The sequence below is a fragment of the Phalacrocorax aristotelis genome, chromosome 26, assembly GCF_949628215.1.
Source record: "Phalacrocorax aristotelis chromosome 26, bGulAri2.1, whole genome shotgun sequence".
In the NCBI taxonomy this organism is placed as follows: Eukaryota; Metazoa; Chordata; class Aves; order Suliformes; family Phalacrocoracidae; genus Phalacrocorax; species Phalacrocorax aristotelis.
The window spans coordinates 614,112-626,172 of NC_134301.1; the positions used below are offsets into that span (position 1 = coordinate 614,112).

The 12,061-nt window shown below is 58.8% G+C and overlaps 1 protein-coding gene across 1 annotated transcript in view; it reads left to right on the forward strand.

The window, feature by feature from the left end:
- POU6F1 (POU class 6 homeobox 1) overlaps nt 1-12,061 on the forward strand; it is a 30,877-nt gene that overhangs the window by 1,170 nt on the left and 17,646 nt on the right. The window contains 1 exon segment of the mRNA XM_075075641.1: nt 176-244. Coding sequence (XP_074931742.1) covers nt 176-244 — 69 coding nt within the window.

Genomic DNA, 12,061 nt, shown 5'->3' on the forward strand with positions numbered 1-12,061 from the left:
GAAGAGTGGGCAGTCCCTGCTCTCGATACCAGCCCAGTTCAACAAAGCTCTGGCATCTACCTCGGCTTAAAACCATCATGGGGTTAAAGGAGGAGAGTGAGGTTTCTCGTGATAATCTTTAATGAATTTGGGATGAGTTACAGGGCCTAAATGCTGTTATAAAAATGTGTTGCAGGTGTCACTGCTGAAGATCGATCCGCCAGCAGAAGGTGCAGGTGGAGGCGTGGAGCTGTGCACAGAGAAGGTATGACGCAATCCAGTAGTTCTACATGTAAAGCCTTGTTTCAAAAAATAACATATAAGGATCGCAATGAAAGGACCGCAATAAAGATACACCCTTAAAGTGTAAAACCCTCTTTTTTTTGTAATTTTGATGGACTGACTTGCTGCAGTTTGGCCAGTTTGAGGGCACAACTCTGGTTTTCGAGCTATTTTTCAGGCGTCTCAGTCAACAATATCATTGTTCTCTTCCCTATTTAAGTGAACTTCTCATGAATAATGTACCGGCTGCCTGATGAATATGCACGCTGGCTGGTGTGCCTGGGAGGGCTGCATCAATAATTCATGCCTAGAAAATGTTCTTCACCTTGCAACTGTACAGGAACTGTAAAAAAAAAAATATTTACCCTCAAAAGTGGGAGAGGAGATGGCTTGAAATCTGCCCACGGAAACGTGGAGTGAGGTGGGTCGTAGTTAAGCACTGTGAAGGTGAGAATATCCCCAGGAAGGGAGAAGGAGGGTGATTTCTGAGGAACTGAGCGCTGGTGTCTTCACAAACCCAACCCTGCGAAGGCCCAGAGCCTGCTGGAACAGCTCAGGGTAAAGCCTGTTCAGCAGCTCCTGGCTTCAGACCTTGATTTATTCTAAGAAACGTGCCTTTTCCCACTCTTCTGCTATCACTACACAGAAAACTCCCTTGCAAAGGAAGAGTGGAATTGCTTTGCACGGGAAAAGCGAGGAGAAAGCTTTCCATTCAGTGGAGCCGGGCTCTTCAGCGGCACCTGCCTTCAAATCCCTTGGGATTGTTTTTATTTGTATTTTTATCGCTGATTACCTCCTTTAAGGGCTTCTCGGGACTCCAAGGGGCGGGGCGGGGGGGAACCAACCCTCCAGTAAACGTCAAAAGCTCTGAAAAGATCAGCTCATGGGTTGTCTCGCACCGTGTGTGCAGCCCTGAAATGGAAACCTGGAAAAGTCGAGGCGGTGTCTGGATGCCTGGCCGCGCGCCAGCGGACTTTGCTTCCCACGCTGGGCGCTTCTGAAAGGCAAAGGGGACGGGTCTGCAAAGAGCCTGACGCGCCGCCGGCGCTGCGCCGATAACGCGCGAGCCAGATAAAAGCCTAAATGGCCGAGTCTGCGTTTTTGGGTGAGCGAAGGGCCACGCTGAAAGTCCTTATTTACACAGCGCGGGGTTATTTAAGCCTGATTAGAAGCAGAGCTGGCCGCGATAATACCCGTTGTTTGCTACTTAAGGTAGCAAAAATGAGGTGGGAGCAAAAAATAAAGTGGCAGTAAAACTCAGCTGGTATCGGTGGCCTTACAAGCAGGTACGTGTTCGTGAAACTTTACTCATGCGAGTAATCAGAAGCGAGAGGTACTATGAGGCAGAGAGCGCCCTATGGGTGTAGGGCTATAATTAATTACATAAAAATAATGAATAAGCAGTTGTTAATTACTGGATCGTATCTTCCACCTAGGGAAAATGTCCCCCTTCCTTCTCCCGCCGCTGAAATCGAGGGGGTCCCGCGCTTGGCGTTGTCGGGACCGGATTTCACCCGACGCTACAAAGCGGCCTGAAGAATCCGATGGAAATTTTAAAGCCCGTTTTCCAGCTTTAAGGGGAAGCGAGGCAGAGGCCGCATTGATCGTGGCACCAACAAAGCTGCGTTAAGCCCCCCTGCGGTCTTTAAAAAGCACACGCTTAAGTTCAGGTTCAGGGACGTCTGTGGGCAACGGGAGTCGCTTTGCAGCGTGGAAGACAAGATAAACTCCTGGCTCACTTTTTCCTGCACTTTGAGTCATTTAAGTTCTTGGAACAACTGGAATTAGCTGGTTTGTGGCATATATGTTCCTTGCAGGGCTGGAAAGCTTTTCTGTAGCAAATCAGATGTGCCAGAAACTGCAAGGTCAGGTGCAAACTCTCCTCTGACCCATTCCTGCGTGTGATTAGAGCAGCCAAGTCAGCGAAAGAAGCACAGGCAAGAAGGCTGCAATCTTAATTTGGTCACCTACCAAGAGTTCTCGTCGGCAGAGCAAGCTCTGGAACAAAGGACACATTCTTGCCGTCGCTGGGTTAGTTTTCCCGGATATTCCTGTCAAAGAGTTAATTAAAATCCCACCCCCCACCCCCCCCAAATGAGCTATTTTCCTGAAGAGAAAAAAAAAAAGCTTTTCAGCGCTCAAAATGAATTCCTCTTCAAGAAAAATTAATAATGCGCCCTGCACCCTTTTCCCCATATGCGTTATATTAACCAATATGCCAATGTATGTAAATGAGCCTGAAATGCAACTCGATGGAAGTATTTAAATATTCATAATCACGGTACGGCATATGCAAACCAGGCTCTCGGCAGGATTGCGCTGCAGTCTCAAATAACAGCCGTGCTCGGGCGAAAGATGCCTTAACGTAGCTAATTCGATTATTAGCGACAGCGCGGTCAGCGCTGGCTGCTGGGTTGTTAATACTCGCGCCTCGGCGTTAACCTCTGCCAGGCGTTAAGCGCTCGCTTAATTCCCGTTGAATCCGAGCGTAGGCTGCGGCGGTAGGTGCTAATCGGCGCTAATATTATCATATTAAGTCGGTACTAAGAGGCTAGGCCAGCCTAAGTGACGCTAATTCCCGAAGCGTTTCTGCGCGCGCAGGAGAGGGCGTGGGATGGGCTTCGCCTCGGAAGAGCCGCGCGTGGCGTTGGCGCCTGTGTAACGGGGCTGCCTGTTAGGTCCGTGCTAACGTGCGCGTTCGCTCGGGGGGGATCGGGGGAGCCCGCTGCGAATCGCTTACAATGGACTCCAAAAAAGGTGTGTTACGAGGCAAGGATTTAAATTATCCCCTTAGTTTTTTCTGCAGGGAGAGACAGGTGGTCTAATTCTTTCCGGCTAATAGGGACGGGAAAGAAGTAAAAATGATTTGGCTTTATCAAGCTGCGCTCGTTTTCGAGAGGTGCCAATAACTGCAATGTTATGTTGGAGTTTTTGTCCCTTCTTTATTTTTTACCCCCCTCCTTTTTTCCTGCCAGCAGATAAGGAGGAAGTTACAAATTTAAAATTGTAAAAGACACAGAATGCAAGATAATAATATACTCCGCTTCCTTTCTTTTTAATGATTCCAAACAAGCTATAATTGGTCCATAAGTTGGCTTGAAAAGCTGCAGAATCGCACCTGCGCTTCTAATGAGCTTTGCAATTACAGCAATAGTTTTCTTCTTCCTTTTAATTACGTAGCGACGGGGTTAAAGTTGCACCTGAGTTCCCTTTACGGCGCCTATTTCCTCGCTCCTTCACCCAGTCTGCAAAAACCCCAAGTCCCTCCGAGCCGGCGGACGCGTCCCCAGGACCAGGACTAGCTCCCGGGCGGCGTGCCTCGCGCAAGGGCGCACCATCGTGCCTCGGAATTAAAATTACTGGTAGGATTCAGAGAGCCTCCGGTAGCTTTTTTCCCTCTCGGAGACACCCAGAAGCAAATCGCGGCCTCGGCCCCTGAGCTCTCGCTGCCTGTTTATTGCTTCGCCCCCGGAGCAGCCCTGCAGCCTCCCGCCTTTAGGCTCGACCTTGGCACGGGCGGTGAGCGGGCACGCGTTGGGGGCAGCCGCCGCGATCCCCGTTATCGCGCCGTGACGGATCCCGCCTCGTCCCTGCGGGAGGGTGCTGCTGCGGACGAGGTGGGTGCCAGAGGCTACGTGCATCCTTCTTTTTGGGACTCCACGGGTGTCCCGAGGTCCTGTAGGTGCAGGTCAGGGAGCTGGTTTAAATAAACCTCGTTTTCAGAGCAGCTCTAAGCGTGGGGTCCGAAGCCCACCCCGGACTGTTGTGAGCCCGGGGGAGGGCAGGAGCGCCTGGCATCCCTCGCCCTGGGACGTGCGGCCGCGGAGGGTCGGCCGCGACCCCGCCGCAGCCCGGTGCAGGGAGCGGGATGCCGGCCAGCGCGCCGAGCTCAGCCCCCTGCATATTATGCTGGGAGGCTGGATCTGGAGCTAATGCTATGCCGGGAAGATGGAGTGTCTTGAATTATTACTGTGGCTTCCCCGGGCGAAGGCAGGCGCTGCTCCCGCCCAGGCCCCTGCCTCCAGCTCCCACTTTAAAGCCTCAGGAAGGTTTTTGGGGTGGTTTGATTACTTAAACCAAAGCCCCGAGCCCTGGCAGGCAGCGGGTTCGGCACCCGGGCTCTATCCCAAGCCGCGGCCTTGAAGGAAAGCGTTTAATGGGGGGGGGGGGGGTGTGCAGGGGAGCAAATTAAATCCTTTGTGCTGCCCCGGGGTGCTTCATGTTAATGTGATGATTAATATATTAATGTATGATGATGAAATGCTGTATTAGGGTTTTGATGAGCCGGCTCGGAGCTGGGGTCAGGAGGGCTGCTCCGGGCGTGATCTTGCGGGGTGGTGCAGAGCTGGGGGCTCCCCCAGCACCCACCCTGGGAGATCGGGGACATGGCTGCTTGGGGTGACCCCAAAGCTGGGGGGGTTGCTGCTGGGAGTGGGGCTGGGGAGGGGGGCTCTGGGTTTTGGGAGAAGCAGGGATTTAACCAGGCTGGGGTTTGGGGGAGTCTGGGATTTCAGGGTCTGGGCTTTGGGGGAGTTGGGGGTGGGAGGCTGCAGGTTTTGGGGTCTCCCGGCACTTCAGGGTCTGAGTTTTAGGGGAGTCTGGGATTGGGCGCATCCGTGTTCTGGGGGATCTGAATCTTGGGGGGGTCTGGGATTTGGGGGGCTCTGGCTTTTGGAGGGGGGCAGTGATTTGGGCTCCAGTGTTTGGCTTTTGGGAGCTTCTGGGTTTCTGGGACAGGACTGAGAACGTCTGGGATTTTGGCTCTGAGTTTGGGGGAGTTCTAGGTTGGGGGGTGCTCTGGGTTTGGGGGGGCTCTGGATTTGAGATGCCCTGGGTTGGGAGGTCCCCAGGGTGGGAGGTGCTCCTGTTATAGGGGGTGTCTCTGGGCTGGAGTGACTCTGGGGGACCTCCAGGCTTGGGGTGCTCTTTTTTTGGGGAGTTTGGGATTTGGGGGGCCTTTGATTGGGGGGAGGTGTCTGGTTTTGGGGAGTCCCAGGCTGTGGAGCTCTGACTTGGGGGTCTCTGGGTTTGGGGCCTGGGGGTTGGAGGAAGCTCTCATTTTCAGGTTTGGGGAGCTTTGGCTTTGGGGGTCTTGGAGTTGGAGGGAGCTCTGGCTTTAGGGTCTGGGGGCTCTTTGAGGTCTCAGGGCTGGGGGGGTCTTAGGGCTGGTGGCTCAGGCTTTGGGGTCTGGGGAGGTCTCTGGGCTTGGGGCTCTGGCTCTGGGGTCTGGGTTGTCTCTTGTTCATGGGCTTGGGGCTCTGGGGTCTCAGGGTTGGGGGGAGTCTGCGGGTTGTGGGCTCTGCGGGGTCTCTGGTTTGGGGGTCTCAGGGCTGCAGTGTCTTTGGACTTTGGTGTCTGGGGGGTCACTGGTGGGTGTCAGGGCTCTGGGCGGGGTCTCTGGTCTGAGGGTCTCAGGGCTGAGGTCTCTGGTCTGAGGGTCTCGGGGCTGGGGGGGCTCTTGGGGCTCAGGGGTGTCTCTGGTCCGGGGGTCTTGGGGCTGGGGGGGCTCTGGGGGGTCTCTGGTCTGAGGGTCTCAGGGCTGAGGGATTTGGGGTGTCTCTGGTCTGGGGGTCTTGGGGCTGGGGGGGCTCTTGGGGCTCAGGGGCGTCTCTGGTCCGGGGGTCTTGGGGCTCAGGGGTGTTTCTGGTCTGGGGGTCTTGGGGCTGGGGGGGCTCTGGGGTGCCTCTGGTCCGGGCGTCTCAGGGCTGGGGAGTCTGGGGTGCCTCTGGTCTGGGCGTTTTGGGGCTGGGGGCTCAGGGGCACCTCTGGGCGTTTTGGGGCTGGGGGGGCTCTTGAGGCTCAGGGGTGCCTCTGGTCTGGGGGTCTCGGGGCTGGGGGTGCTCTTGGGGCTCAGGGGTGCCTCTGGTCCGGGGGTCTCGGGGCTGGGGGGGCTCTGGGGTGCCTCTGGTCCGGGGGCTCTTGGGGCTCAGGGGTGCCTCTGGTCCGGGGATCTCGGGGCTGGGGGGGCTCTTGGGGCTCAGGGGTGCCTCTGGTCCGGGGGTCTTGGGGCTGGGGGCTCAGGGGTGCCTCTGGTCCGGGGGTCTCGGGGCTGGGGGGGCTCTTGGGGCTCAGGGGTGCCTCTGGTCTGGGCGTTTTGGGGCTGGGGGGGCTCTTGGGGCCCTGGGGTGCCTCTGGTCCGGGGGTCTCGGGGCTGGGGGGGCTCTTGGGGCCCTGGGGTGCCTCTGGTCCGGGGGTCTCGGGGCTGGGGGGGCTCTTGGGGCCCTGGGGTGCCTCTGGTCCGGGGGTCTCGGGGCTGGGGGGGCTCTTGGGGCCCTGGGGTGCCTCTGGTCCGGGGGTCTCGGGGCTGGGGGGGCTCTTGGGGCCCTGGGGTGCCTCTGGTCCGGGGGTCTCGGGGCTGGGGGGGCTCTTGGGGCTCAGGGGTGCCTCTGGTCCGGGGGTCTCGGGGCTGGGGGGGCTCTTGGGGCCCTGGGGTGCCTCTGGTCCGGGGGTCTCGGGGCTGGGGGGGCTCTTGGGGCCCTGGGGTGCCTCTGGTCCGGGGGTCTCGGGGCTGGGGGGGCTCTTGGGGCCCTGGGGTGCCTCTGGTCCGGGGGACCCGGGGCGGGGGGGCTGCGGGCCAGGGGGCCCCCCTGCGCCCCCGGCGGCGGCGGGCAGCGCGGCAGCCCCGCGGATGCGGCAAAGGCCTGCGCATAAATTATGTTCATGACGCAGCAGCTAAAAAATGCCCCCGGAGGAGGGGAAAAAAAACCCACAGCCCAAACCCGCTCAACCCCAGCGGGGAAAAAAACCCACCCCAGAACCCCCCGCCCCGTCGCCCCCACCCCAATTCCTCCCCCGCCCCCCGCGGGGTCCCCCGCCTCGGGCACGGGGGTCCCGGGGCCGCTCCCCGCCTCCCGCCGCCCCCCCCTCCCGCCTCCCTCCCCTTTGTGCCGCCGCCGCCGCCGCTGTGAGATGAATTTTTAATTATTCCCCGGCAGAGGGGGAAGGCGCGGAGCGGCGCGGAGCGGCGCGGAGCCCCCCGCAGCCCCCCGCAGCCCCCCGCGGCGAGCGCCCGGCGCCGGCGGCGCGGTGAGTGCGGGGCCGGAGCGGGGCCGGGGCGGGCGGGGGGCGGCGGGCCCCGCCGCGGTGAATATGCAATGCCGTAATTAGCATAATTTATATATTTATGATAAAGAGTGATATGGGGCGGGGGGGGGGGAACCGGCGCGGAGGGGAGAACGGTGGAGAGCGGGGTGCAGCGCTGGGGGGGGGCGCCGGGATTTGGGGGGGAAGGCGGGTTGGGGGGGCACCGGGATTTTGGGGAAGGAAAGGCAGGTCTGGGGGGGCACCGGGATTTTTTTGGGGGAAAGGCAGGTTTGGGGGGCACCGGGATTTTGGGGAAGGAAAGGCAGGTTTGGGGGAGCACAAGGATTTTTGGGGGGGAAGGCAGGTTTGGGGGGGCACCGGGAATTGTTTGGGGGGGCACAGGGATTTTTTGGGGGAAAGGCAGGTTTGGGGGGGCACCGGGATTTTGGGGAAGGAAAGGCAGGTTTGGGGGGAAGGCAAGTTTGGGGGGGCACCGGGATTTTTTGGGGGAAAGGCAGGTTTGGGGGGGCACAAGGATTTTTTGGGGGGAAGGCAGGTTTGGGGGGGGCACCGGGATTTTTTGGGGGAAAGGCAGGTTTGGGGGGGGCACAAGGATTTTGGGGAAGGAAAGGCAGGTTTTGGGGGGGGCACCGGGATTTTTTGGGGGAAAGGCAGGTTTGGGAGGGGCACCGGTATTTTGGGGGGGTAAAAGCAGGTTTGGGGAGTACAGTGGGATTTTGGGGGATTGCGTGGATTTGGGGGGGGTGTTAAAAGCAGGTTTGGGGAGGCACCAGGATTATTTGGGGGAAAGGCAGGTTGGGGGGGCGCCAGGATTATTTTGGGGGGATGCCTGGATTTTCTGGGGGAAAAGGCAAGTCGGTAGGGTTGGGGGGGCATGGGGATTGTGGGGGTGGGACTTGGAGCGGGGTCACTGGGTTTGGGGTGTGGGAAATTGGAGAGAATTGGGGACAGACACAGACTAAGAGTGGGGGGGGGTGCAGATGGGGGGCAGTGGAATGGGCGGGTTAGGATTAGGGGATGCCAGGGGAGACCACGGCTAGGTGGGGGTCCCTGGGGGGACCCCGGAGCTGGGGGTGCCCAGGAAAGGGGGAAAGAGTGGGCTGGTGAACCCCAGGGCAGGGAAAGGGGGTGATTGCCCTGGGGAGGGCTCGGAGGTGGGGGTGGGGAGCAGGAGAAATTGGGAGCTGCAGGAGATGGGATTTGGGGTGCAGGAGAGGAGAAACAGGGTTGGGGCTCAACAGTGCTGGGGGGGCAGGACAGGGGGCCAGTGTTGGGGTCCTGCCGGGGCAGGGCAAAGGGACCCCCAGGGTGGGAGATGGGGGAGAGGCCCCAAACCTTGGGGTGCAGGTGCCAGGCAGGGAGCTGGGTGCCCAGGCACCCCAGGGGGTGAGCAGAGCTCCGGGGGGGTGGATGGAGAGTAGGGCCGGGAGGGTATAAGTGCATTTTGGGGTGCTCCAGCATAGTGCGGGGTGGAACATGGGGTGCTGTGGGGGGGTTGTGCACTCCTGCAGGGGGTTCGCTGCCCTGGGGGCAGCTCCCACGGGCACCCCGAGCCCCTCAGTTTGCACGTTGGGGTGGGGGGGACCTTCCCTGGGGACTGCAGAGCCCCGGCTGGCAGAGATCCGACAGCGCAGGGGGTTGGGGGGGGGACTGCACGGGGTACGGTGGACCCCATCCGTCCGGGGAGGGTGGCAAGAAATGTGATGGGGGGGCTGCATTCGCTCCTTCCCCGTGGAGGGGAGGAGAGGGGCCGTCCCCCACCACACTTAGACCCGTCCCCAGCACCTGCAGCCGCCGCCACCTCAGGGTCAGGGTTGGTCTTCAGCTGATGAACCCCGCTTTAAAAGGGGTGATGAGGGGCAGAGCGCTGCCCCCCACGTTGCGTTTCATGGGACCGTAGGCTCAGTGCGGGGGTCCTGTGCCCCCCAAGCTGCCCGTGATGTCTCTCTGAGATGTCCTGGTCCCTCAAGGGGGTTCCAGTCCCGGGGCGGGGGGGCGGACAGAGAGTGAGAGATGCTCTGGGCGCTGCTCTGGGGGAGACAGATGGGAGCTCCGAGTGCAGCGGCTTGGGAGATCCGAAATCTGCTCCTGGTTTTGCCATGTTCCTCTGGCATGACCTTGGGAGGTGAACTTAATCCCGTCATCTCCTCCGTCTCTGTGTAGTGGGAATAAAAATATTTTCCCGTCTCTCTGGAGAAAGGAGCAGATTCCTGGGAAGTCACCGTAAGCTGATCCGGCGCTTCCCTGTGCCCGGCACCGCACGGCAGCCGGCAGGACAAGCCAGCCAGGGTCTGCACTGCAAACAGGCAGCGAAGAGGGGAACCCCGTCACCCTTGGCATGACCACACAGGCAGGAGGGTTTATTGGGGGTCAGGCTTTTGCCCCCCAAAACCCCGTGAAGGTGGGAAGAAAAGCAAAAACGAAGAGATTCAAGCCAGGCCGCGCAGGCTGGTGGTAGCAGAGCGGGACGCAGCACGCCAGCCTGCCACGCATCTTCCCATGCGTGAAAAAACACGCCATGGCCGGGAGAAAAATGCTTAATGCTGCAAAGAGGATTTTGCAAATAACGGAGTTAAACCGCCAAACTGGCAGGAAAGCCCAGTCAACTGGTTTCGGGTTTTCCTCCTTTTTTCAAGCTGGTTTTGGGACCCTCTGCCAGGTATTTCCTCACCCTTGCCCAGGCAGCGGACGCTCTGATGAAGCGATTAAAGGATCGCCCCTATTTCTGCTCGGGATCGGGGCGTTGGAGCGAGCTGCGCTTGCCCCAGGGCTCGTCCCTGGCAGCTTTATGCAGGCTGGGGCCAAATCGATGCTGACCAACCTCCCCATCCCCTGCTCCCAGGCCACTTGCATCTCTCGGGTGAGATAATCCAGGCTGGGAAGTGCCCGCTACGTGTCAGCAGCTCCATTTTCTCCACCGATGCAAATTCCCGAGCCGGCTCCTGCCCCGGCAGGCTCCCCGTGGCCACGCGTCAGGCTCAACGTACCCCCTCGGTTTGCTTGATAAACTTTATGGCGACCCCCCGCTGCGCCTTTTCGCTGGCGTTGGAAGGTGAGTTGGGCCGCGGGCTGAGTTTTCCTGGCCTCTCCTTTGGGATTTGGCTGCCCCAACCCTGGCACAGGGTTTTCCAGGCATGAAGTTGACCCAACGCCATGGCTGAGGATCGCTGGGGAGCTGCCGTGTCTCCTCCAAAAGCCTCCCTGTGGAAAAAAACCCCTCTGTCCTAAAAAACATTTCACCATCCTGCCAGTATGGATGCTGCCAGCTTTCCCTTACAGCCCCAACCTTCAGGAGTTTTAGAGCTGGCTGTAAAACCGTGCTTAGCAAGGCTCTACATCGGCTGCCTGCCGTCCTGTTCCCGGACCTGGGGCCCAACCGTGGTACGAGCTGGGGGGTTTGGTGCAGGGCCAAAAGAACGGGGGGAAATGGGGTGGAAATCACATTTACATCGTTTTGCTGCTTAGCGGAAAGGTTTTGATTCGGAGGTTGGGGCTGGCCAGTTCGGCTCCGCTTCCACCAGAAGAAAATGCCCGGTTTTGTTTCTCCTCCCGGCTCGCGGAGGGTGAGCCCGGGCGCGGGGACGCTGGCCAGGCAGCCCCGGGACGCGCGTCGCTGTCGCAGGTGGGTGGCTTTGAGGTCTGCTGGCAGCAACGCGCCGCGTCGCGTCCCCTGCCTCAGTTTCCCCATCAGTAAACGCTGTAAAGTCTCAAAAGCGATCAAGTTTAGAAGGGCGAAAAGGCGTTTTAAGAGGGAAGCTGATTTGTGAGGAAGGAAAAAAACCTTGCAAACTGCTCGGGTGCGCTTCGGTCCGGGTCTGCACCACTGTGACACCTCAAGTGTGCTTTGAGAAATAATTCACGCTGATGGCGGCGTTTCCAGCCTGGATCTTTCTGCTCCGAACACGGTGAAAAATACCCGGCGAGCTGGCGAGCCCGCGCCGCGGGCGCTCGTAGCGCTTCGTTTCCCGCGGCCTGCGCCCGTCCCCCTTTGCGTCGGCGATGGCTTCGCCGGGAGGCGTCGGGGCGCCCGTGCCTCTTGCCCCGTTGGGGTGCGGGCGTGTGAACCCGCCTCGGGGCGGGAACCGGTGTCGTAGCACCGGCTTTTAGGGCTCGTCTGCTTACGGCGCGGTCAAACTCCTCAGCCTGGGAGCGGCGTGTCTGTCCGAAGGAATTAATCCCGGATAACGACAGTGGGTAATTAGCGAGCCGTAGCCGTGTCCAGAATGTCTTCTGCGCGGAGCAGGTTTAATTAACCTCTCAGGGTTTCTCACCTGTGGCAAGTTTGTTCAAACTTAGATTTCCACCCACTTGGAATCCAAGTGGCTACATCTCTGATTCATCAACACTTGTAATTAACACGGCAGTTATATTCACGGTGAGACTCGGAGCGTCTTAAATTATCCTTCTCCCCCCCCCCCCTTCTTTCTTTTTTTCTTTTTTAAATATTATTATTATTATTTTGTGCATTTCATTTCCTTGCCGCCATCTGTTGCGAAATGGCTGTCTTCTTGCTGCGTGCACTTAACACCACCATCTGGACAAATTATTTGTCCCATTAATTGCATTAAAAAAAAAAAAAATAAAAAAGTGTGAAGAAACGAAATGAAATGGTAGTGCCGACCCGCCGAACGTCTGCTAAAGAAGCAGCCCACTCCGAAATCCGAAGCACGCCACCAAACCGCATCGAGCCTGACATTATGAAATGTCTGTTTAATTGTCTGCCACACTAATTGGTCTCTTTGCACGGCACCGAGAA